The sequence below is a fragment of the Scaptodrosophila lebanonensis genome, unplaced genomic scaffold, assembly GCF_003285725.1.
Source record: "Scaptodrosophila lebanonensis strain 11010-0011.00,11010-0021.00 unplaced genomic scaffold, SlebRS2 tig00000147-arrow-arrow-pilon, whole genome shotgun sequence".
In the NCBI taxonomy this organism is placed as follows: Eukaryota; Metazoa; Arthropoda; class Insecta; order Diptera; family Drosophilidae; genus Scaptodrosophila; species Scaptodrosophila lebanonensis.
The window spans coordinates 769,047-794,970 of NW_022060591.1; the positions used below are offsets into that span (position 1 = coordinate 769,047).

Genomic DNA, 25,924 nt, shown 5'->3' on the forward strand with positions numbered 1-25,924 from the left:
TGTTCCCAAAGATATACTTCCTCGTCCTCTCCTTGTCCTCCAGCTATTCCTACGTTCTAAATCTTCCACTTTGCTTCCTTTTCTTCTTTCTTTCCCTGTGTGCGTTCCAACTACCACGTGCACGTCCCTTTGTCACTTGCCAAAACTGTGCCTTTGCCCTTGTCGGAAACTACTACTTGTCATTCCCAAGGAACCGATAACCTCTGTATTCCCGATTCCCGATGCTACCCCGCACTTTCTAACCCTGCTAAATGGTAGCACTTGTCCACGCACCTCACGCACGAGTACTCGGTGATGGTATCGGCGCACGCCAGCTGGCATCGTCTGACGCCATTTGAGGTTTCTCAATACTGCTGCGTCGCACAAAACAATTTTAATTTTTTGGTCCCCCTTTGGAAAAAGCTGCGGCAACTGCCGCTCTTATTCATTCGCTCACATTTTTAATTTTTCATCATCTACGCCTTTTAATTGCAAAGGCAAAATGCCAAAAGTATACAGTTACCGTCGCTAGGCAACGTCTGAGTAAGTGATAGTAAAGCAGAAACCGAATAACGAAGCTACGCATATTCTGCTTCCATTGCGGGCAGATATACATTCATACATATGTGTGTACATATGTATAAGATTTATTCTAATTGATCTCAATAAATTATAATATATTATTTAGATGTTATGTGCGGCAATCCACCAACCGCCAATAACAAGGTAGGGCAGTCGTGTGTGAGTGACAGGACAAAGGTTTACCAATCAAGGTTGGGTGGTGTCGATAAGAAAAAGAAGATCGGTTCCTTGAGAAAACGATAACCCGATCAAGGGTACAGTTTTCACAAACTCGAGTACAGGTAGGCTAGGAGACTCAGTTACGATAAAGCAATAATTGGCCAAAGAGCCCAAATATAACTGCAACGTCCCAAACAATAAAAACCATTGTTCTAAATGTCGTACTTAAATTTAATGTCAATAAATGTATGAAAAGTTAGCTAAGGATATGAAACTGGAGTAGAGTCATTTATGGGGTGAGATGAGGTAGCAAGGGTACAAACCAAAAGAAAAACCAAACTCATTAAAGGGAGCCGGCAACAAAAATGCCAATACCGGCTCACGGTAGGCTCACAAATTCCTCAGATGTGTAGGTGTGTTGAGAAAAAAATAAATATTGTTTTTGATATTGTCGAGTCCGACCCTAGGCCGCAAGCTAGCCGCCGTTGCGACAAAGATGCAATGGCAAAGGCGGACATAACCATATTCTGTTTATTGCATTCTCACCTCGATGTATCGATATCGATAGTATCAGTGGATGCAACTATCAAAAGTTTTACCCTAGCAAAGGTCAGTGCTTTTTGATCGTGGCTCATCGCTGCAAGGCAGTGACACGAGTGCGGTGTTTCATATTTCGAATTCGTGCGTGATCGTATTGACTCAATAAGTCACGAAAAGATACAAATGTAAATTAAAATTGCGATATACTCTAATAATTATTCCCTTTTTTTGAACATAGTCTATCTTAAAACGTCGCGTTAACTCAATATATATCAAACAGTTTGTCCTGACTGATTAGTGATCACGCACAACCCAAACGGTAAAAGCTAGGAAGGCGAAATTGGGACTCAAGCATCCTTTCATAGTATCCATCATAGTGTAGGTGCGCACTAAGGCTCTTGGAAAATTCGAGCTACAAAGGGGGGAAACGAGCTTAAAACATATTTGTTATAGTGGTCATATGTGTGGACGTTTAACGAACACAAATCTAACGTAAATGTAAACAATTTTTGTCAAGAACAGAAAATGTTCATTTAAATACATTAACTAATTAGGTGAAAACATATGGGTAAGTCATGCACACACAAAATAAATACATACAATTTGAAACATTATATTGAGTCGGGTTAAGAGGGTTATACCTTCTAGTTATATATATATATAGATAAGGGCTCCTATAATAAATATTGTAATTCGTCATCTATATATGTGTTGATACCCTTCGCTTGCCTATTTATTATATACACATGAGCTTACGATTCATATTGGTGTTACAGATTTGCACACCAAAAAATACACATATACCATTATACATTTCAGTAAAAAAAAATATTTTGGTCACACGTAATAATTTTTATAACAGCTCAAGTGAACTACAAATTAACACTAGTGCTTACATATGTATTACACATATATGTTTTTTTGTGACAAATTTCTCCAGAAAAATATTAGATTTGCAAAGTGCTAGGGAGGCGGCTAGTATTGTGGCCAAATTTGCTCTTGTAATCTGTCTAGTAGGATCGAATCGCTGGTGGTACGCTCTGCACCTCATTATCTAGGGTGTGATCAATAACATTTCTGTAATCCAATTGAACGTCGCCTTGATCATTACTAACCCAAGCAAGGGTGTGTTTACGCCAATGACACTCGACAGGCTTCTTATCCTGACCATCGATTGGCTTGCTGTAATCCTGTCGACACAGTTATATATAAGCAAAAAAATTACAGGTATTATGGTACTTACATATTCATCAATTCGGGTCTTAAAGTCCTCTCGTGCGTGTGCACCTCTAGACTCTTTCCGAGCTTCAGCTCCCACAATGGTCATTTGCGCATTCGCTAACAAATTCTGAAGCTCGAGGGTTTCAACGAGATCAGAGTTCCAGATTAGGGATCTAATATTTAGATTATTTGTTTGTATTTGTATGATTTGAAATCGATGATATTATATACACACTTGTCGACTACTTTAATGTCCTTAAATTGCTTGTATATTTCTTGCATTTTGGAAACTCCCTCCTGCAGTATAGGACCATCCCGGAAAACCGCGGCATGGTGCTGCATAGTTTTCTGCATCTTCAAGCGCAAGTCAGCAGTAGTGATTTGGCCGTTAGCATGACGTAACTTATCTAAGTTGGCAACAGAAGCTTCACCGGCGCCCTGCAAATATATACAAATAAATATACAAATATATTCTCACAAAGTTAAGATACGTACATCCTTCAATGATGGTATTTTGGCACCCGGTTTATTTTCTTCTGCAATAGTTTTGGCACAAGCACGACCAAAAACTACCAGATCAAGTAGGGAGTTGGCACCCAATCGATTTGCACCATGGACAGAGCTAGAGGCTGCCTCTCCAGCCGCATATAGCCCAGGAACAATAACATCCTTACCATCTTTTCCCACAGTTAGTACCTGACCACGATAATTGGTGGGAATTCCACCCATGTTGTAGTGCACTGTAGGCAATACTGGTATGGGCTCGCGAGTGACATCTACTCCTGCAAAAATCATTGCCGTTTCAGAAATGCCTGGCAGCCGCTCGGCCAATTGCTTAGGGGGCAGATGGTGGAGCTGCAAGTACACATGATCTTTATCGGGCCCTACACCACGGCCCTCCATAATTTCTATAGTCATCGAACGAGACACCACATCACGAGAGGCCAAGTCTTTAGCCACGGGCGCATAACGTTCCATAAAGCGCTCACCCTTTGCATTGATAAGGTAGCCTCCCTCACCGCGACATCCCTCAGTTATAAGGCAACCTGCACCGTAAATCCCTGTTGGATGAAACTGTACAAACTCAAGATCCTGCGATGGTAAACCTTGACGTGAAACCATCGCCGTGCCGTCACCAGTGCACGTATGAGCTGACGTACACGAAAAGAAGGCTCGTCCATATCCGCCTGTTGCAATTACAGTGTTCTGTGCACGGAAACGATGTAAGCTTCCATCTTCTAGGTTTAAAGCAAGCACACCCCTGCATTCGCCTTCTTCAAAAATTAAATCGAGTGCAAAATATTCCACAAAATAATTGCAATCGTAGCTCAGGGATTGACCGTATAGCGTGTGGAGAAGAGAGTGCCCCGTACGGTCCGCTACCGCGCAGCATCTATGTGCTTGGCCACCTTTACCAAACTTGAGACTCTGACCGCCGAAAGCACGTTGGTAAATTTTGCCGTCCTGTGTACGCGAGAACGGCATACCATAGTTTTCCAACTCGATAACTGCCTTTGGAGCTTCGCGTGTCATATAATGAATGGCATCTTGATCTCCCAGCCAGTCGGAACCCTTAACAGTATCATACATGTGCCACTTCCAATCGTCCTCTTCCATATTTCCTAAAGCCGCATTAATGCCACCTTGAGCTGCAATAGTATGCGAGCGAGTTGGAAAAAGTTTCGTTATGACAGCCGTACGAAATCCTTCAGCTACTAAGCCAAAGGCAGCTCGCAAGCCAGCTCCTCCAGCGCCGACTACAATTGCATCGTATGCATGATCTATTATGGGGTATTGTTTAGATATAATATCAGGATTCGCAGCGGTCCCCAGTGTCCGCTTATGTCCCACATGATAGTTGCGTTGCGGTATGACCAATGCCAAGCGATGCTGCAATTGAAATTATTACATACATACATAACTAACTTGGAGCTAATGTAAGCATATATGTACACACATACATATGTACAAGTATGTAGCTCCAAGCATATGAAGCGTATAAAACCTATATATCACCATCCTCGGAAATCTTTAGTATATTTAGGAAGGTACAATTTTGACACTAGTTATAATCTGTACATGAAATGTACAGAAGTATATTAGGTTTGCGGGAGCTGAAAAATGTAACAGGCAGAAGGAGGCGTGGCAGATAACACAAAGTATATATATTCTTGATCAGCATGACGAGACGAATCGATCTAGCCCTGTCTGTCTGCCTGTCCGTCTGTCCGTCCGTATGAACACCTGGATCTCAGAGACTATAAGAGATAGAGACACCAAATTTTGCACAAAGATGCCTTATGTGTGTATTCTATACGAGTTTGTTTTATTTTTTTTTTGATTCCCCCCCCCCCCCCCCCCCCCCCCTCCCCACCACTTCACCCTATGGGGGTTTTCCCGATTTTCCATTCGTATAATCGCCTATATCTCGGAGACTATAAGACCTAGGAACACCAAATGCCAGATGCCTTATGTGAATACGCAGAAAATTTAAATTTTGGAATTTCCCTCCCTCCCCCCTCTCCACCGCAAATCGTAACTCCCGTAATTCTTGGAATTTCGAACTACAATTTTGGAAATACCCCCAGTTGGTTATTATGTGTCCGTATGCCAAGTTTCACTATGATAGACCGATTTAACGAGAAGTTATAGCCATAAATATATTTGCTGCTGGAGCGTTGCTCAAGCGCTGCCCGCGGCTGTTGTTGATGCTGGTGCTTTGGTTGACTGCACACATGTTCACACAGACACGAATAGATGCGTGGCATACATACACTCACACAGACGCAATTGCTATGTAAATGTGTAATTATAAACCCTTTACGTGAGTTCGAATACCGAGAGAGGTAAAATCGATCACATTTTTTTTTTGTATTTTCTTAATTTTTTTTATTTACTATAATTATTGTACAGAGTATTTCAAAGTCGGGACACCCGACTTCAGCTTTTTAACTTGTTTTCTTTTATAGTGTAGGTGAGCACTAAGATGCAGTTTTGGAATATTCAAACTACATTGGGGGCAAAACGATTCGATTAACTTCCATATTGGGTTGCAAGCTCTCAAAAAGAATTTTAAATATAATGCATACTAAGGATTTTAAAATGTCTTAACATTTTATACCCTGTACAAATATTCTACTAGGGCTGCAGTCTCCATGTTAGTGGGGATGCTCACAGTGGATGCTTATCCAGTTGGCAGGCATACTGCAAGGCGTGGCATACCTTATAATGACTTTTTTAGGAGCTGTAAAGACGAGGAGAATTCGAAGAGCGTTGAACACCTATGTCCCTGCCCTGGGCACCACAATGGGCCTCTCTGATCTCTGATCTAAATAGGGAGTGTACACCAAGGCCCCAGCCGCTCCAACCTATACCTTGTACTCAAAGTGTACACCAAGGCCCCAGCCGCTCCAACCTATACCTTGTATTCAAAGGATAACAAGTTTTGTGCGAATGTATGTCCTCATCACGATGAGTCAAATGTAAAGGAATTTATAGTCATAAGTATGAATCTGCCCATGCTTTGCCCACAACGCATAGACACAATATTGAGGTAAATGTGTGTATTTTACAACTGTACGACTCTATGAACGTGCTATGTATTTTAATAATCTGTACCTGTAGGGTAGAAAGGATATATTAGGTTTGTGCAAAATATTTAACAGCAGAAGAAAGCATCTCCGACCCCATAAAGTATAAATATTCTTGGTCAGCATGACGAGAAAAATCGAGATAGTCATGTCCGCCCGGTGGATGAACGCATGGATTTCGGAAACGGCTGATCGCACTTTTACCAAACTTGGTATGTGAACGCTCCTAGTCTAGTCTTATCTAAATCGATCAAGTCTAACAAATGTTTTTAGCGAAAAAACTCCACTCCAGCACTACGCCCACAAACTGCAGCATCAAGTTCGCTCATCAACATATTTTTGCTTCTGCTTCGGCTTGCTCGTCTCTCTTGTTTTATTTGAAAATATTTATTTAAGGATATTTTTTTGACCAAAAATTTGCTTTTATCTTTAAATACATAATATTTAAGAATTTGGTCTGTTCGACTCTAGCATTCCATTATTGTTATGAATTTCATTATTATAAATCTACATCCATATTTCATTTATTTGTGTCTATACGCGCCCACGTGTATATACATATGTGAATATACAGCAGAGAACTGCAACGAGTATATTCTACCACCCTTGCTGAAAATTCAATCACATCAGATCTTTGCTTGGCTGCAAACGACCTCGAAAGAGTTAGAGTACTCTCAGCATTTTTCTTATGATCGAATGAGCCATCGTTCTATTTCTACGAAAAAGCAGCGGATTTGATTGGTTTGCTTTCGAGCAGACCAGGCTCGGTCACTTCGAGTATTCTGATCGTTGCGAACGGGTATCAGCCTTGATTGGTTTACTTTCAAATAGTTCAGGCTCGATCACGTCGTTTAAGATGACTGGGTACTAATCGAAACAAACCATACTTTCGACAATGAGCGTTTGATCAAACGAGAATAATACAGTTATTACTCGAGTTGTGTTTGGATATTGCGCGAGTTGTACTCGGGTATTATTTGAGTATTGCGCGGGTTTTACCAGAGTATAACCGTATACAAAATAAAGGTTTGTAAATATTTATGTATTTGTGCGTGCATGTGTTTGCAATTATGCGCAAACCTGTGCAAATGTACAAGTATGTACGTATTTTAAATAAAGAGGTACAGAATGAAAACAAAACATATTTATTTATTTTTATATTATGATATTATTATGATATATTATGATTTTATTTCTTAAAAAAGGAACTCAAATATAAAAAAATATATAAAGTAAACAAATTAATATAAATTAAAATAGCATAACTATTTTTAATTGAAATAAAAAGGAATGTATTTCTTTTCGCTTATAGTTTTGTTGGATTCTTTAATTTATATGCATATGCACTTGTATATGAAGTTGCTACTGAACCAATAGCCGAAAAACAATAGTAAATGCAAGTGCACGTCCACGCGCCGATATCATTGCTCGGTTGACATGACACGGGAATTACCCAAACTCTACCGAACATTTCGGTCAAGCGGGCATGATTGTAAATACGACGTTCGATCATTGCTTGCACTCAGGCAAAAAGTTTTGGTAACCACCGCTCATTCTGAGTCTTTGCAGTTTTATTTCGAACTGACTGGTCGGTGAGCGTTCGTTCACAACAGGTCATTGCTTGCATTCATGCAAGAAGTTTCGGTCACAACCGCTCACTTCTTTTTTAGTTTTGATTCGAACTGAGTGTTCGTTGAGGGCTTGTTCACAACCATACCCAAATGAAATAATCATACCGAGTATGGGTAAATACTCGCGTATGACCGAAAATATAGTACTCGTTGCAGTTCTCTGATGTACAGGTACAGGGTGTACGTTTTATTGATAAATGATATAGTACAGTATTATTATAGTATTTATTTACATCATAATAAACAAACAACAGGAGAAGGTAGATTCGGATGTTGACGACATTCAAAGTCGGGACTCGGGTGTTAGATTCTCTACTTGTTTTCTTCTTTTAAACTCCCTGTTTTACACGAATTATCTTGGGCGTTGCAAACTTTAATTTAAACATGACAAAAAAAAGTGCTATAACTTCGTAAATTCTAAACAGAAGTCTTCGACTTTGCCATCGTCATTTTGTCTTGCGAATGACAATTCTTGTAATGATTTGATATGTATGAATTATTTACAAAGTTTTTTCAGTCGACATACTCGTCCGAGTCTTTCAACGGCAATTCATACCCCTTCTGCATTATGCCTTCAAATTTTATATTTTCTCCAATAATTACAGATTCTTGTACTTTGTCTAATATACTTCCCTCTGCAAACCGTTGCTTAAGCTTTTTATTCTGTCCCTTGAGAACGGAATCTTTCCTGCTTTTTGTTTAGTATACCACTCCACAAAAAGGGTTGTAAGTCAGACATTCCTAAATTATTTAAATATTAATTACTTCCTTTTTACAGCATCATTGTAAGTTTGTAATCTCCCCTGCTCTGCATGGATTTTTAAAAAATCGGTGAACAACGACTAATCTGCTAGAATTTACATCTTTCATAAATGATGCATTCCTTGCAAAGATGCAAGCTGATGTTATATATGCAGACTTTAGCAAAGCATTAAATTCTATGAATCCCGACCTCATCTTGAACTCGTATGGGATTACCTTCAAACTCTTTGAATTAGATTTCCTCGTACTTAGAAAATAGGTCACAGAAGGTACTACTCAGGGTGAATATTTCTAAACCTTTCCTCGTAACTTCTGGCGTACCTTTAGGTAGTCATCTTGGCCCCCTATTATTCACCCTACTTATTAATGACCTTCCGTATATCCTGCTGCACATGAAAAGCTAATTTTTTCGTATAAAGATCCTCTTTATCATTCTCGTCTGCAGTAACTGTAATAATTGTAAATTTTTGACGTTCCACCGGTCTAGATCACATCTTGCTATTTATACGATTGACAATATACCATTGCAACGTATATCTACAGTTGAAGCTCTTGTAGTTCTTTTTGATCCCAAATTGAATTTCAATCTTCACATCACCACTATCGTTAACAAAGCTAAGGGTGTTCTTGGTTTTATTAAACGATAGTCTAAAGAATTTTACGACCCCTACACCACAAAGCTACTTTACACTTCTCTAGTACGGCCAGGGCACATTGGGCCAGACGGCTGATTTATTGGGATAAATTCAAATATTTCATGGAACCAAATCCTTATTTTACTTACTTTCATAAACCACATACCCTAAATTCAACAAAAACATATTTTGGATCTTGATGCAACACTGTAATATTGATAACACTTCAAAGTCAGTTGTTTGATCTGCAAGGCGTTTTGGTAAAAATAGCGAGACATTTTTTGCTAATTTTGCGAGCTTGTCAATTTCCTAACCCTTTGTTTGGCACAATCTCTGATTTGAATGATTTTTTAACCGATTTCAAAAAAGAAGAGGTTATCAATTCGTCTGTATTTTTTTTTTTTTTTTTTTTTTTTTTTATGTTTGTTACCTCGGTACACTCGACTGGGTGAACTGTTTTTAATGGTTCTTATACCATTTGAAAGCTGGTGCTTCCAGAATGGTCCCATATTAATTTAGTCCAGTTCTGACAATGGCATCCATGAGAAAACAGCATAAGTCTTAAATTTGTATTAAGTATGTGCAAGACAAATATACGAATAACTTTATATCACGATAACCGATTTCGATGATTCTTTTTTTTATTGGAAAGGATGTACTTCAAGGGTACTTTGATGAGAGTTTGGTTAGGTTCTGCAAACGAGGACGTTCTCAATTCGACTGTATTGTTCATTGTTACCTCAGAACTTTCGACTGTGTAAGCCGATTTTGATGATTCTTTTTGTATTTGAAAGCTGATGATTCCCATGTGGTCCCATTGCAATTTGGTCCAGCTCTGACAATGGCATCCATGAGAAAACATCATAAGTCTTAAATTTTTATTAAGTATGTGCAAGGCAAATGAACGAATAACTTTATATCACGATAACCGATTTCGATGATTCTTTTTTTTATTGGAAAGGATGTACTTCAAGGGTACTTTGATGAGAGTTTGGTTAGGTTCTGCAAACGAGGACGTTCTCAATTCGACTGTATTGTTCATTGTTACCTCAGAACTTTCGACTGTGTAAGCCGATTTTGATGATTCTTTTTGTATTTGAAAGCTGATGATTCCCATGTGGTCCCATTTTAATTTGGTCCAATTCTGACAATGGCATCCATGAGAAAGCCATATAATTCTTAAAACATACAAAATTTTCATGGGTTTTAGATATCATGCGAAGGCACCCGGTAGATGAGTGTCAAATTTAAATGAGATATCATGTGAAATAGAATTTCAATTTCAGTATAATGCCGTCGAAAAAATCTAACCGTAACAATGCGTGTAGCAAAAATACACGACCCCAGCGTTCTAAAAGCTCAAAAGTCAGAAGAACAAACTGCAACAAGAGCCGCAACTCAACAAATCAGAACAGAAGATATTCGCAGACGACAGACATTGTGATGAACGTTTTCGACAAAATATATTGAGAACAAGAGTGGCGCTGTCTCATATGAGAAACACGTTTATTAGGTCTACCCATATTCATACACATTAGTTAGTGTACTTCACATTCACTAAAAATCCAAAAATAAACAACAATTTAAACAAAAAAAAAAACCGATTTCAAACTATTAACAGGCACTAAAAAGTAAAAAATAATTGCGTATTCTTCTACAACTTAATATTCAATATATAATGTAGATACAATTATTGTTATTTTTGGAGTCGGTGTCAGCCAAGGAAACACTACAATATATCAATCAATCAATCTACCAGTAATAATATGAGAATACTTTAAGAAATACTTTTTTTACAAATTAACTTTTATATCAATCTACCAGTAATAATATGAGAATACTTTAAGAAATACTTTTTTTACAAATTAACTTTTATACACCTCTTCTGCGACTGCCCGGCCTTGTCAAGAACAAGACATCGATTCTTAGGAGACAGTCTCCTACCAAATCTATCGGCACTAGCAAACAAGAAGCCGATAGACATCTTCAAGTTCATCCAGGCAGCTGGATGGACGTAATACTCGCGCAGACATGCAGCCAAACACGGGTATTTTGGGAAGTGGACTTGTCCATGCGGTATCACAACGGGCCAATCTACAAGGCCTAAGTGAGTCGGGGTGCATACCCTGGCTGCCGCTCCGACCTACCTACCTACCTACTTTTATACGAACGACAATATACTGTGACAGATTACCAATACCTAATTAAACCCAATTTCAAATTAACTTTTATACGACAATACACGTATAACTACTGTGACAATATCTGCTACCTTGAAACAACAAATAAACCGGTACCTAGTTAAACGAATCAAACGAATTTTAATACGACACTATGCTGAGACATACGGGTAATCAAGGAAATGCTGATACGAAAATATAGTCAACATTAAACAAGGAATTACCGTAAGAATGACGAAGTAGATATAGAAAGAGAAAAGAATCTGAAATGGTTCGTAATGAAGTGCCTCTGTCTCTTGACTGGCGCGGCGCGCGACCGCTGACACCGACTCCAAAAAGAACAATAATTGTATCTACATTATATATTGAATATTTATTTATTTACTTTTTAGTGCCTGTTAATAGTTTGAAATCGGTTTTTTTTTTTTGTTTAAATTGTTGTTTTAGTTTATTTAATAGAAAAGTGAAAATAAAAAATACACTTTCTTTTGTCTTTTGATTTACTGTGTTTTAGAATATATATATTAAATATTTAGTACATTTTGCATTTCTGCAACAAATATGCTTGGGGCGTTAATTTTACTGTATTCTTTATAAGCAGATGTCTTTGTCAAATAAATCGAACATAAACAAAATGTAGTAAAGGTATTTCAAATCCTTTGAAAACATTTATAATATATTTAAAATAAAGAAAAAATTCGTAGAATTCGTGTTAAAAGACAGTAGAACTCCACACTTTTCCCGCTGTTAAGACAGTTCTTCGCACATGGGGTATATAAGTTAACATGACCACTCAGTAACAAAGAAGTTGCCAAATCGGCCACGCAGAGTCGACGTGATAATAGCGCGAAATCAGCAACGTCCGTGGATATTGCACAACGAAAACCGAAAATGTTGAGTGCAACGCTACGTAAGCAGTCGATATGCGACACCATGCACGAGGCGCAGTGGCAGGATGTTTGAGGCACAGGGCTAGCTTTAGTTATAAGAAATATGTTCTTAGCCTTTAGTATTTTGGGATATTAAACCTTTCGGTACATACGATCTCTTGTATTTTATTAGTGCAACCAAGCACTGTGTTAAATGAATAATTAATCCTCAATCGGTCGAACGTAATAATTATCGACGATAGGAACTGCTTAATTTATATATAAGACGCAAGGTTTTTTTCGGTCCAAATAGGCCAATGGCCAAACTGATTAAAATTTTATTTGGCATTTTTTTTTGTGGGACCCCTGTCTTTTTATACCTTGTACCCGTAGGGTAAAAACGTTTCTGCAAGTATGTAACAGCCAGAAGGAAGCATTTCCGACCCAATAAGGTATATATATACTGAATCAGCATGACGAGAAAAATTTATCTAGGCATGTACGTTCTGTCTGTTTGGTCGTATGTCTGGATGAACGCATGGATTTCGGAAACGGCTGAACCCACATTCACCAAAGTTGGTTTGCAGACGCTCCTAGTCTGAAGTCTATACAATTTTGGTAAGCATTTCTGCTACATCAAGTCTGAATTCTGCTACATCAAGTCATTTGCTGAGAATTGAAATTTGCCACGTTATGCATTGGTCCTATGATCTCGTTGGTAATGTTCCTGGTTGAGTCCAATGTGTAGTAAAGAAAACTCTAACTTGCCAACGAGAACTTCTTATTAAAATCTTGTGTCTACCAATTATACTGTTAATTAAATCAACGCTAAGACTCCATTGTCTGCAAGGTGCTTTGAACAAAGGTATTGACGTGAAATAATTGTTGAAATGCAGTCTAAAATCTTGATTCTGAATCAAGAAACTGGCTCATGTGGCACGATTCAACTTCAAATTGTAGCAGAACCCTGATAAACCTTTAATCACTCAAATTTTATATCCACATTTATGGGGTAAACTTGGGTTGTATCCCTTCATAAAATGTATACTTTTGATGGAGCAAATCTACTCATTGACAGACTTTTCCAAAATTGAAATTTAACTCTTGATCAAGCGATCGTAATTGAAAAAGGCAGTCATGTTTAGCATCTTTGAAAGGCGATTTTGTTCATTATGGTTCCTGTTCGTTTCAAATTTCTTGAGAGTCATAATTTCTTGCACGGTTTATATCTTCATTTTCTTGCTTCAATATTGGCAAACCTTTGGCGAAAGACGACATTAATAACATAACAATAAATTGGCGAATTTCCAAAGCCGTGTGACGTTAACATTTAAATAACGATCGGTAGGTAAGGCGGTGTTCAGCAGGAGTTGAAACAGCTTTTCATTCAAAATTTAATTACTTTGCCTCCCTAATACCTTCAATTGTCATCGCCCTTCATGGAGCTCGATCAGAGTCCACATCCGTGACATCTATGACAGGAGTACCACTACCATTCACGTCTAACTCATTTTGAACGTTCAGCTTTGATCAACTTTGTTATCCTCTGGCAAGTAATCACATTCATCCTCGCTTTCTAAACCTTTTTTCACTGATATTATTTCTAATTAAAAAGCACAGCTGGATAACATCATACATAAAATGACCAAGAAGTAGCATACTATGTATATAACATAAAGCAGATAGGGAAGAAAATAGTTTTTGAGCAACAAAATACCAAGAACTTGTGCAATCAGTGTAGCGATTTACCATTTGTGTTAAACGGTTGCGTCAGCTAACAATACTACAAATGTATTTTGAAGCTTATTCCGGGAATATATTCTTGCGATTTCCAAAAGCAGAAACACGCCTTTTACACTCACATTTATATTCAAAAAACACATGAGGATAAGTGTTGAACTGTACAATTGAACACATCTATATGTATATATAAAACAGGTTGTACTGACTGATTGGTGATCAACGCACTGCCCAAACGGAAAAAGCCAAAGCTTGTATGAAAAATCTGCATTTTCCAACTGGTCAACTTCAAACTTAGTTTGTATACTTTCCGAAAAATCCAAAAAAAAAAACGGCATACTTGGTTTTTTGAAGTTTTTCTTAGGGCCATAAATATAGGAGTTTTCCTGTAAAAAATGTTGGGGAACAAAGGGAAACCGCGTCAACTGCCCACAGCCCAAACAGTAAAAGCTAGGAAGCTGAAATCTGGACTCAAGTATCCTATCATAGTTAAGGTGCGCACTAAGAAGATACTTTGGAAAAAAGGTGAAAACGAGCTCCAAAGTTTGTATGAAAACTCTACAATTTACACCTAATTAACTTCAAACTAACTCCCCGAAAAATTCCAAGAAAAACTGCATACTTGGCATTTTGAAATTTTTCTTGGGGCCTGAAATATGGGAGTTTTCCTGTAAAAAAAATGTTAGGGAGCAAACGGAAACCGCGTCAACAGCCCACAGCCCAAACAGTAGGAACCTGAAATATGGACTCAAGTATCCTATCATAGTGTAGGTGCGCACTAAGAAGGGATTTTGGAAAATTCGAGCTCCAATGGGGGGAAAACTAGCTCCAAAGTTTGTATGAAAAATCCTCATTTCTCAACCGATCGACTTAAAACTTGGTTTCTAAAATCAATAAAAAGAATACAAAGTTGCATACTTGGTTTTTTGAATATTTTCATGGAGACTGAATTATTGGGGCTTTTTTGGGGCACAAGAGGAAACCGCGTCAACAGCCCACAGTCGAAACGGTAAGAGCTAGAAAGCTGAAATTTGGACTCAAGTATCCTTTCATAGTGTAGGTGCGCACTAAGAAGGGATTTTGGAAAATTCGAGCTCCAAAGGGGGGAAAACAGTACTGTACAAGAAATGTTAATAAATTAAAAATTATTTAACAATTTTAAAAGTAATTTTTTCTTTGTTTAGTACATTTGGCATTAGGGTTTTCATTAGTAACTTTATGCAGCAAGAACAAATTACAAAGAACGCAAATATCAAATAGTTGGGGACATCATATACACACACTCACACACATAACAAGCAACAGTTCGTGTCTATGTGTGCGGTTCTCTACGTACGGTTGAAAACGTAAAGAGAAACACGCATGCATATGTACATAAATATATATGTATGTATGTATGCCTGTGTACGTACATATATAGCATGTATGTACATTCGTATGTGCATTCGTATGTGCATTCGTATGTGCATTCGTATGTGCATTCGTATGTATGTATGTATGTATGTATACATTGGACAATCGAGCACTGTTGTTGGATTGTAATAAATAATGTTCTGTGGTTTTAAGTCAAATTTTTAAAACGAAAAGCAACAACAATTGCAAGTCATTGGCTCGCTGTTAATTTCAAAGGCAAAATGCCAAAAGTTTACAGTTGACAAAAATATCTAATAACGAATCCGACATGGTGGGGGAATTTTATTTGCCAAACGGCCAGCTATGCCCCGATTCACAGCAGAGAGTAGTGAGATACGTTATTAGACCTATCAAAACAGAAGTGTAGATGAAAAAATATAGCAATAAAAGATAGAAGAAAACAAATTAAAATTAAAATACTTAAATAATAAAATATGAAATATAATTAAAATTTAAAGGTGAAGAATCACTGACCCGTTGGGGGGAAATTTATTAGCCAGTTCGGCAAGCTATGCCCCTACTCACAGCAGTGGTGATCAGTGATTCTGTCGGAGGTAGCTGAAAATAGAAGATTTTAGTGAGGGGAGAGAGTGAGCTCACTTGAGATTAAAAAGTAAAAATTATTATAATTAGCGCATACTACTTGAAAAGGATTGTGCATGGCGTAATCACTAGTGCACCTATTAAGTTGAAGAGGCCGAAAGATCCTTGTTGGCCTAGAAGGAACCGAAAAATTTATATGACCTAAAAGCATTGAGGAATCAACATCTCCGACAATCAATTTGTGGAGGAACAGAACACCAAGAACTATTCTACGGTGAGCTAGAGAAGGGAGGTTAATAAGGAAAAGTCTACTGGAGTAGGAAGGTAATCGTAGATTAGGATCCCAGTTTAGACCACGAAGAGCAAAAAGAAGAAATGGTTTCTGATCCGACTCAATGCGATCCTGATACAATTTATACTGAGGACACCAAACACATCAGCAGTATTCTAGCACTGGGCGTACTAGAGAACTGTACAGTAACTTGGTGGTGTAGGGGTCGTTAAATTCTTTGGACCAACGTTTAATAAAACTAAGAACACCCTTAGCTTTGTTAACGATAGTGGAGATGTGAAGATTGAAATTCAATTTGTGTTAAAAAATAACTCCAAGATTTTCACCTGCAAATATACGTTGCAATGGTATATTGTCAATCGCATAAGTACCTAGATATGGTCTTGACCGGTGAAAAGTCATAAACTTGCATTTAGAACAGTTAAGGTGCAGGTGGTTGACCAAGCACCACCGTTGAATACAGTACGATCTAAGCGTACTGCAGACGAGAATGATAAAGAGGATCTTTATACGAAAAAATTAGCTTCACATCATCGGCATACATTAGTATGCGGAAGTGCATCAGGATGGACGGAAGGTCATTAATAAACAGAGTGAATAATAGGGGGCCAAGATGACTACCTTGAGGTAAACCAGAAGTTACGAGAACAGGTTTAGAAGTATTCGACCTGAGTAATACCTTCTGTGTCCTATTTTGTAGGAGGTACGAGGAAATCCATTTCAAAAAGTTTGAGAGAAATCCCATACAAGTTAGTTTCAAGAGGAGGAGGTCGTGATTCACAGAATCAAATGCTTTGCTGAAGTCAGTATATATAGCATCAGCTTGCATCTTTGCTAGGAATGCAAAATTTATCAAAGATGTAAATTCAAGCAGATTAGTCGTTGTTGACCGATTTTTAAAAATTCCATGCTGAGCATATTATTTTTTCAAATAATTTAGGAATGGCAGAAAGTTTAGCAATGCCTCTATAGTTGGAAATGTCTGACTTACAGCCCTTTTTGTGGAGTGGTATAATGAACGATTCTTTCCAAGAAGCAGAAAAGATTCCGCTCTCAAGGGACAGATTAAAAAGCTTAAGCAACGATTTGCAGAGGGAAGTACTACACTCTTTCAACACACAACTAGGAATGTTGTCAGGCCCAGGAGAGAATGAAGTTTTTACAGATTATATATTAGATAAAATACAAGAATCTTTAATAATTGGAGCAAATTTAGAATTTGAGGGCATAATGCGGAAGGGGTAAGAATTACCGTTAAAAGACGACTGGAAAAAATTTGCAAATAATTCAGCACTTTCAGAGTCATTACAAGAGTTGTTATTGGCAAGGAAAAATGACGATGGCAAAGTCGAAGATTTTCGCTTAGAATTTACGAAGTTATAGAACTTTTTAGGGTCATGTTTAAATTGGATCTTGCAACGCTCAAGATAATTTGTGTAACACAAGGAGTTTAAAAGAAGAAAATTAGATTTTGCAATACAATATTTAGAGAAGTCAACACCTAAGCCCGACTGCTTGAACTTTTTTTAGGTTAGAAAGTCTACGCGTAAACCATGGAGGCTTGAGAGAAGAAAATGATGCGACAAACACAGACATCGAAGATAGATTACATGGCGTCATAAAAAATTTTTGAAGCAACATCTATATCGACAGAGCTATACAAGAAAGACCAATTAGCATTGGAAATCAAACGGTTGAGCATAACAAAATCACATTTGCGATGCACGTTACACTCAGAAGACCATGCACTAGATCTAGAAAAGGGAAGACAAATTTCTAGAGTAGGAGAATAAATATCTTCAGGCAGTGTTAAAGGAGAAGATCTAGAAACAACATTAATAAAAACCAAATCGGGATATCTATGAAGGTGATTGTATATTGGATTAATTTGAACTAAAGAGAGTTCAAGAAGGCAATCCAAAAAATCATGCTCTGACAAAGGAATAAGGTGAGGGGAACTATTAAAGAATGGCCAAGAAATGCTTGGTAAATTAAAATCCCCCACCATAACAATCAAGTCATTGTCACGCAGGCGGGAACAAACTTCTCTGATACAAGTCATATGGAGCATATAAAGCAAGTGATATATAGGGATCGAGAAGGAGATGTTGCCTTAACGCAAATAAATTCAAGGTCTTCCGGCATATTAAGGTGGATAATTTCCGACTGGATGGTGGCTTTAACTGCAATCAATACACCACCTCCACGGCGAACAGGTCTATCACGTCTATAGATTATGAAGCTATTCGACAAAATTAAGTAGGATTAAGCCACTTCTCTGACAATGCAATTATGTTAAATTCAAACGAAAGACTATCCCTATATAAATCACTAAGTTTAGATGCAATACCTCTAACGTTTTGGTTAATGTAAACTAAGAGATTTAGGAGAAATTTCTAGTTTTTTGAACCATTGTTAGTAGGCGGTATTGAAGCACTAACTGGCAGGGACACCGGAATTGGAATAGTGCGTTTTTTCAGTTTGAACTCATGAACTATCATATGCGGTGGCCAAAATTTTGGGTCACAAATAGTTTCAAAAGCTTCAAACGGAACACTAATCTTAAAAGAAGCAATTTCTCGGGGCACGGCAAAATTAAATTTAGAGATGGAAACGCTAGCAGAAGATTTGCTAGCGATGTAAGCAGCGATAGACTCACAGCTAGTATGTATGTATATATATGTATGTACATGCATATGAGGATAGCGCCTGCATAAAAAATAAAATGTACATATCAGCGTTGCCAGACGGCCCGATTTTGGCGGGACATGCCGATTTTTAAATCAAAATTAAATGTCACGCGCAGGACATGGTCACACAGTGGTTCCGCCCATAGGCCAAAATTCAAAAAATGAATGCGAAAAAAAATTGGCAAACAGTAAAAAAACTGTCTCTGAAATGTCCAAACTTTTCTAGTGCAAACCGGGTTTTTGTAGAATTCTAATGGGACTTTCTAAAACAAGAGTGAACGCTACAGTCGAGCAAGCCCGACAGTAAAATAGCCTGTACTATCCACAAAAAAGGAAAATTAAAAAACAAATTAAATTATTAAAAAAAAAATGAATGAATTAAGTAATTAAAGTAAATTAGAAGGCATGTTTTTGTTCAGTTTTAACAGCATACATTTACATCACGTGCCTATTCGTGTTTATATGCGTGTATGTATGCAGCACAAAGTTAAACCAAAGCAGCAACAACAACAGCTGCGGGCGGCGCTGCCGGCAGCGCATGAGCAACGATTTTATTTATGGCTATAACTTTCTTCACAATTGACCTATCACGATGAAACGGACACATTAGTACTAGCTGGATGTACCTATCAAAATTAATTTCAAAATTCTAAGAATTACGGAATTTATAAACAAAAACACGAATTGCGGGGGAGTGTGAGGTGTATCAGAATAAAAAAAATGAACTTGACCTGTCTAGGACTTAGGGGAACCTCGATACCAAGTTTGGTTATTCTAGCTCTTGTACTTCCTGAGATCCTTGCGCTCATACAGACAGACGGACGGACGGACAGACGGACATGGCTATATCGACTCGTCTTGCCATCCTGATCAATAATATATATACTTTGTGGGGTCTGCCACGCCTCCTTCTGTGTGTTACATACATGCGCACAAAACTAGTATAGCTTTTCACCCTTTGGGTACAGGCTATAAAAATAGCATTGAAGATGTGAACACGTGTTCATTTTTAAAGCGCAGCTGCATGCTGGAAGTATTTTTCACAACAAGAGCGAATTTAAGTTAGTTTTAATGGATTTCAAAGTTAAAGGTATTTATTTTAAATTCGTATATTAAGAAAAATGTCTTGTGTTGTAGTTATTTTAAAATTGATGATTTAGTAGAGGTGTTTATAATCACAACAATATACTAACGCCGTCTTTTTTTTCCAAGGTCAAATTTTCTTGCGAAGCGGTTGCTTTGCCTTGTGTTTGTGCGTTGTCTGTGTTTACGTCTTTCGTGTTTTGTGTACTTAAGTTAAAATTATAGTTTCTAATGCTTTTTTTACAATTTGGTTTTAAAAGGCGACTCTTATCAGTGTGCAAAATTGCAGCATTTTGGATTCAGTATAAACGTAAGAAAGCAACCATACTTCAAAAAAAAATCTAATTGGCTAAATGCAAAGGAAAATATTTCAATAAAACGCACGGAGAGTATACCTCAAAGAATGGGTAAAAGTGCAAAGCGTGGACGCACGAAAGGTGATTTTTGTGAGTCTTCCAACAGAACAAAGCGACGAAGAATTGAGCTGTCAAAAAGCAACGAATCTGCGCTTCTGCTTTACGATCGTGCAACATTCCAATAAAGCAAATGTTCATCAAAGCTGACGTCGACGAAGTCAAACATCAATATTTGCTAATACGAAGCTTTATAAATTCTAAAACGTCCTTCGAACTTTTAGCAAATGCTACAAAGCTACAAAAATCAGTGTGAGTGAATCACAAGCTGAAGTGGAGCTGCAGAACTTGCTTGATAATACGGCGTCGCGGATTATAAAACTTCAGCGTGATGTTCTTGACAACATTGCAGGTGATTTCGGTGAGAACCTAGTTCTAATTGGAAAATGGGGGTTTGACGGCAGCTCCGGATATTCAGAATGTAAGCAGAGTCATCAATAATGATATGAATGATTCCAATCTTTTTGTAACATCATACGTGCCATTGCAACTTTAAACAATAGCAGATGATCCTAAGCACCGCAAGATACTTTGGAAAAATCCGCGACCTTCATCGACACGTTACTGCCGACCTCTAAGATTTCAATTTAACAAAGAAACTGCTCAGTTAGCTGTAAATGAGGAGAACTATTTGAAAGATAAAATGGAGCTGTTACAGCCAACAAAATGTTCAGTATCGGCAAAACAAATTGAAATTAAAATTTGTTTGCAGTTAACTATGGTGGATGGCAAAATCTGTAGTTCTCGTAGTAAAACATCATCTTCTAAGTGCTACATATGTGAAGCGAATCCAACAGAGATGAACAATTTGGAAAAGTGCTTGAGAAAGAAGGTTCATGAAGCACGCTTTGAGTTTGGATTATCGCCACTACATTCATATATTCGATTTTTTGAATATTTTTTGCATGTCTGGTACAGACTAGAACTAAAAAGTTTGCGAACTAATACCGCAGAAGGCAAAGAAGCCCTGTTGCACAGGAAAGCCAAAATACAACAAGATTTTCGTATAAAAATGGGTCTTTTGGTGGACAAACCCGGAAGTGGAGGAAGTGGCGCTTCAAATGATCACAATACGGCCAGAGTACTTTTCAATAACCCGCAAATGGCAGCTGAAATAACAGGAATTAATGAACATGTGCAACATTGCTGCAATGTATGGCATCTGGTTACAAGATAAATGTAGACAAATTTGGCGAATTTCCACTTGACACTGCTAAAGAGCTTATAAATTTATATCCCTGGTACTATCTACCACCCTCACTACACAAAGTTTTGGTTCATTCCCCGGACATTATAAATCATGCACTTTTGTCAATCGGGGAGTTATCTGAAGAAGCTGCAGAGTCAAAAAATAAGGACATTAGACTGTTCAGAAGGATTTCATAAATAGATTGCTTCTAAGCTCAGATCCATTTCTTTCTGGCCAAAGATAACTCCCATGTACAAAAAAGTCATTATTATTAAAGTCAGCATATGATCTATTAGATAAAATACAAATATAATAGCATGTCATAATATTTTTTTAAGTTTTTGTGTTTTTTATTTATATATTAATATAATTCATCAAATTATTAACTTTATGTGGGCATGCTAAAAAACCACGCCCCTTTTCCTCAAAATATTAATATTAATTTTATTAAAATAAAAAAGTTGAACAACGAAAATAACAATGTTCTTTAAATTTGGCCAAATCGTTCCTATAGGAGCTATAGGATATAGTTATCCGATATGGCCCATTTTTTTTATTTTAAGTTCAGAATATTTTTCTAGAATTTTGGTAAAAATTTCATAACGATATGTCAACGAGAAATATTTATGACCGCCTTCCCATGTAAGAGGAACCACTGTGGGTCAGTCCCGATTTTCGGGAATAACTCGTGCAGCGTGCTGAGGAGTTTCGGACAAGTTGCACTTAAACGTGAGGACTGTATGTATGTCGTTGTTAAATTTTACAGTGCAATTCTAGAAATTAACTCTTTAGAAATTTTAGAGAGTGTCGGAAGAGATATATCATATAGTAAATAAACGTATAATTGTAAGCACAAATACTTAGCCAGCAAAAACGGGCAAGACCTGCTAGTATTTGTATAAAACTTATCCAAAGTGCCCGTCTATTGTGGATTGAAAAAATACTTTTTGCAATTTTCTGCGAAAAAGTAATATTGCCAAACTAAAGTTGAATATCTATATTAACTTATGTTAAATATTCTTTTATTTTGTAGCTGAGGTTAAATTCTGCATCCAACATTGCTCAATACTTGGAAGGTGACGCGATTTCCAGCTGAATATTTATGCAACTAAAGAAATATAGTTTAAGCCAAAAGAAAAAAATGAAATTGTTATAAAAATAATACACTTTGATATTTACATCCGAAGGAATTTACCTAAATGTGTTAGAAATATGCGAACCTATCTGTGGGGCGAGCACACAATGCAAAATGGCAATATTTAAATCTTGGCATGAGTTTTGCATCCAATTTGTTGAATTATTTGTAAGTCAAAGCATAAACATAAATAATAGCGATATTTAGTAAATTACTAATACACGAATACACATTAGTTGAAAAACAAGTGGCAACATCTGTGTCATATATGGGTGGTAGGAGTGGTCGAATTTATGCCAAAAAATCGGTTGTCTGGCCCAATGTGCAGGGCTACAATATTACTCACGTGTTTGGTGTCCAGAAACAATTTCTTCTTTTTGCTCTTCGTGGTCTTAACTGGGATCCTAATCTGCGACTACCATCATAATCTATTAGACTTCTCCTTATTAACCTGCCTTCGTTAGCTCACCGTAGGATAGTTCTTGGTGTTCTGTTCCTCCACAAATTGATTGTCGGAGATTCCTCTATGTTTTTAGGAAGTATTAATTTTTGTGTTCCTTCCAGGCCAACAAGGAATTTTCTGCCTCTTCTACTTAACAGATGTACTACATGCCATTATGATTATTTTTACTTTTTAATCTCAGGTGAGCTCTCTCGCCATACTAAAATCTTCTATTTTCAGCTACTACCTTCGGCAGAATCACTTATCACCACTGATGTAAGTAGAGGCATATCTTGTCGGCCTGGCTAATAAATGTTCCCTCAACGGGTCAGTATTTTATCTTTTATTATTTAAGTATTTTAATTTTAAATTGATTTCTTTTATTTTTTATTGCTCTTTTTTGCTATTCATCTTCACTTCTTAGCTTCATAGCTGGCTGTCCACCGAATCAGATTCGATATTAGATATTTTCGTCTTTTTTATAAAATTTTTTATTTGTTTAGTTTTATTTAGTTAAGTTTTCTATTGTATTGATGTTTTTACTTTTTTACATCGACAGAATTGTTTGACGATGAAATAAATAAATCACTACCTGGATGTAAATAAAAATTGAAGTTTGAAATTCCAAGAACTGTGGGAGTTATGGAAAATCGTGTATTGCGGTGAATAGTTTCAAAAGCATTCATTTAAGTCAGAATCGTGTCTATGCTTGTTTATTTGCGTGTTTGTGTGCAGTACAGTAATAAGTCAAAGCAGCAACAATAGCTGAGGGCAGCGCTTGAGCAGAGAGAACATATGTACATATATGGCTATAACTTCGTGTAAAATCGGCCTATCATGATGACTTAGCTACGGACTCATAATCACTAAATGAAGGTATTTGATCAATTTCAGTAAAAAGAATTACGGGAAAGAAAATTAGTTGTGGAAAATTATTTTGGTGTCCCTAGATCTCATAGACTCCGCGAGATACATAAACGTGATTATACGGCGTTTCCGAAAATAAAACAAACTCGTATAGCGTACACGCGTAGGGCATCTTTGTGCAACATTTGGTGTCATCTCTTATAGTCTCTGAGATCTTGGTGTTCATACAGACGAAAGGACGGACAGAGAGGTCTAGATCAAATTGTCTTGTTATGCTGATCAAGAATATATACATACATATACTTTGTGGGGACTGCCACGACTCCTTCTGCCTGTTACACTTTTCACCTCCTGCAAACCTAATATATTCAGAGTATAAAAATTGCTTTTCGATGCATGCGGACGATTTAAAATTATGCCCTGTGCAGATGAATTTATAGTTCCATGGAGAATCCGCCGATATAGTGATGAGAAATTAAATATTAGCCTTTAATATACCGATTTATACAATTTCTTGAACAACTAAAAAATTACATAACGAAACAATTTCGGAATAAAGCAAGGTTGGAAATTTCTTATGTATACAAACACACGTCAGATGCTCTTATTTATATATCATTGGGGAAACTTTTCTTTTAAACATATTTACATATACATGAAAATATGGAGTATAGGCTTTCGTCTGATACTACCTACGTACCATTGAATCAGAATTTTTTGCCAAAATCGATGCCAATCGCGTTATTCCATACATATTTGTTGGGAGTGAAAGACTTTCTTTGGTGTGCTGAAATTGTAAACGTAATTTATTTTAAAATGGTCCTCTAAAGTAGCTGTAAAATGCTAATTTTTGGAATCTCAAAAATAAAACCTGCGAACACCCAGAAGATAAAAATCCGCACCCACTTAATACTGCCACTCGCCTGGCTCAATAGTAGGGATGTAAGTCAAAGCCAAACATCGATGTCTCTTTCAACAAATAGAAAAAATATCGATGCATCAAAAAAATATCGATGCATCGATTTTAAAAAAAACGAGCTTTTCATAGACAAAGATGCTCGTGTTAAGCAGGAAATCCACAGTCGAATTTGTTGCCAGAATTTTTTGTTGTACGTCTGTGGAGATGTTCGAGCTAAATTTAAGTCTTCGACGTTTTGTTCGCGAAGAATGGATATGTTTCTATCTTGCGGCTGTTCGTGACAGGCAGTGCTGCCTGAACATCATACATATGTAAACAAGAAAGGACTGCTAAAGTCCAAAGGGCTCAACTCTTAAATACCCTGTGGGCAGGGGGTAAATTTGTTATGAGATGCCACAGAAATCTCTTTCGCCCATGTTTCGCCTCAAAATTATCGGGGTCACAGAAATCTCTTTTGGGATGTTTCAAATCGTTTGTTTCTCCAGGATTTTGATTAAAAGAACTAACAAAGACATTTTTCGTCATAAAAAAATCATTGGAATAAACCTTTTAGTTTTCCTGAACAATCTGCATCAAAAATATTTTGCATATCCTATGTAAATATTATTAAATTAGCAAATTACTAGTTGTATACTTAAAACACTAGCATTAACACAAAGGGCATACATATGTAGGTGGGGGGGCCAAAAAATTTTGCCATATAAAGTCGACCACACGTTCATTATAATGACGCACTACTTCTTAAAATGGACCTGAGTTGGATTTGTCGAAGTTTTTTCATTGATCATATGCATAAATTATTTTTTAAATGCATCGTGCATTATTTAATCAAAATTTTAATTTTTTGGGCCCTCCATTGGTAAAAGCTGCCCATGCCCTTGTATGTATGTACATAAATACATAAAATTTTTTTCGTGCACCAATAAAGTCCCAATGCAAAAAAATGGGTTGGAAAAACAGATATATTATACAAACGGTTTTACATACATATATGTATGTATGTACATACATACATATATAAACCTGTATATACATAAAATACACGCATAC

At 37.1% G+C, this 25,924-nt stretch overlaps 1 protein-coding gene across 3 annotated transcripts; it reads right to left on the reverse strand.

The window, feature by feature from the left end:
- Positions 1–2,091: 2,091 nt before the first annotated feature.
- Positions 2,092–24,894, reverse strand: LOC115629425 (succinate dehydrogenase [ubiquinone] flavoprotein subunit, mitochondrial). 3 transcript variants are annotated; one of them, XM_030525883.1, is made up of 6 exons: positions 24,879–24,894; positions 24,656–24,742; positions 2,977–4,371; positions 2,717–2,919; positions 2,504–2,654; positions 2,092–2,450 (listed from the first exon to the last, which is right to left on the reverse strand). In XM_030525883.1, exons 2-6 carry the CDS (start codon positions 24,707–24,709, stop codon positions 2,271–2,273), a joined length of 1,983 nt encoding a protein of 660 aa, XP_030381743.1. In that variant the 5' UTR covers positions 24,710–24,742; positions 24,879–24,894; the 3' UTR covers positions 2,092–2,270. The 3 variants fall into 3 exon arrangements, with proteins under 3 accessions (XP_030381743.1, XP_030381740.1, XP_030381741.1); XM_030525880.1 differs by having other exon boundaries at positions 24,858–24,884; XM_030525881.1 differs by lacking the exon at positions 24,879–24,894 and adding an exon at positions 24,827–24,854.
- Between the last annotated feature and the right edge of the window lie 1,030 nt (positions 24,895–25,924).

Coding starts and splice junctions, on each gene's coding strand:
- LOC115629425 (XM_030525883.1), bottom strand. CDS start 24,709: ATGTATGGAATAACGCGATTGGCATCGATTTTGGCAAAAAATTCTGAT. Junction 2,920..2,976: donor AAATACCATCATTGAAGGAT/GTACGTATCTTA, acceptor ATATATTTGCAG/GGCGCCGGTGAAGCTTCTGT. Junction 2,655..2,716: donor GACATTAAAGTAGTCGACAA/GTGTGTATATAA, acceptor TCTAAATATTAG/ATCCCTAATCTGGAACTCTG.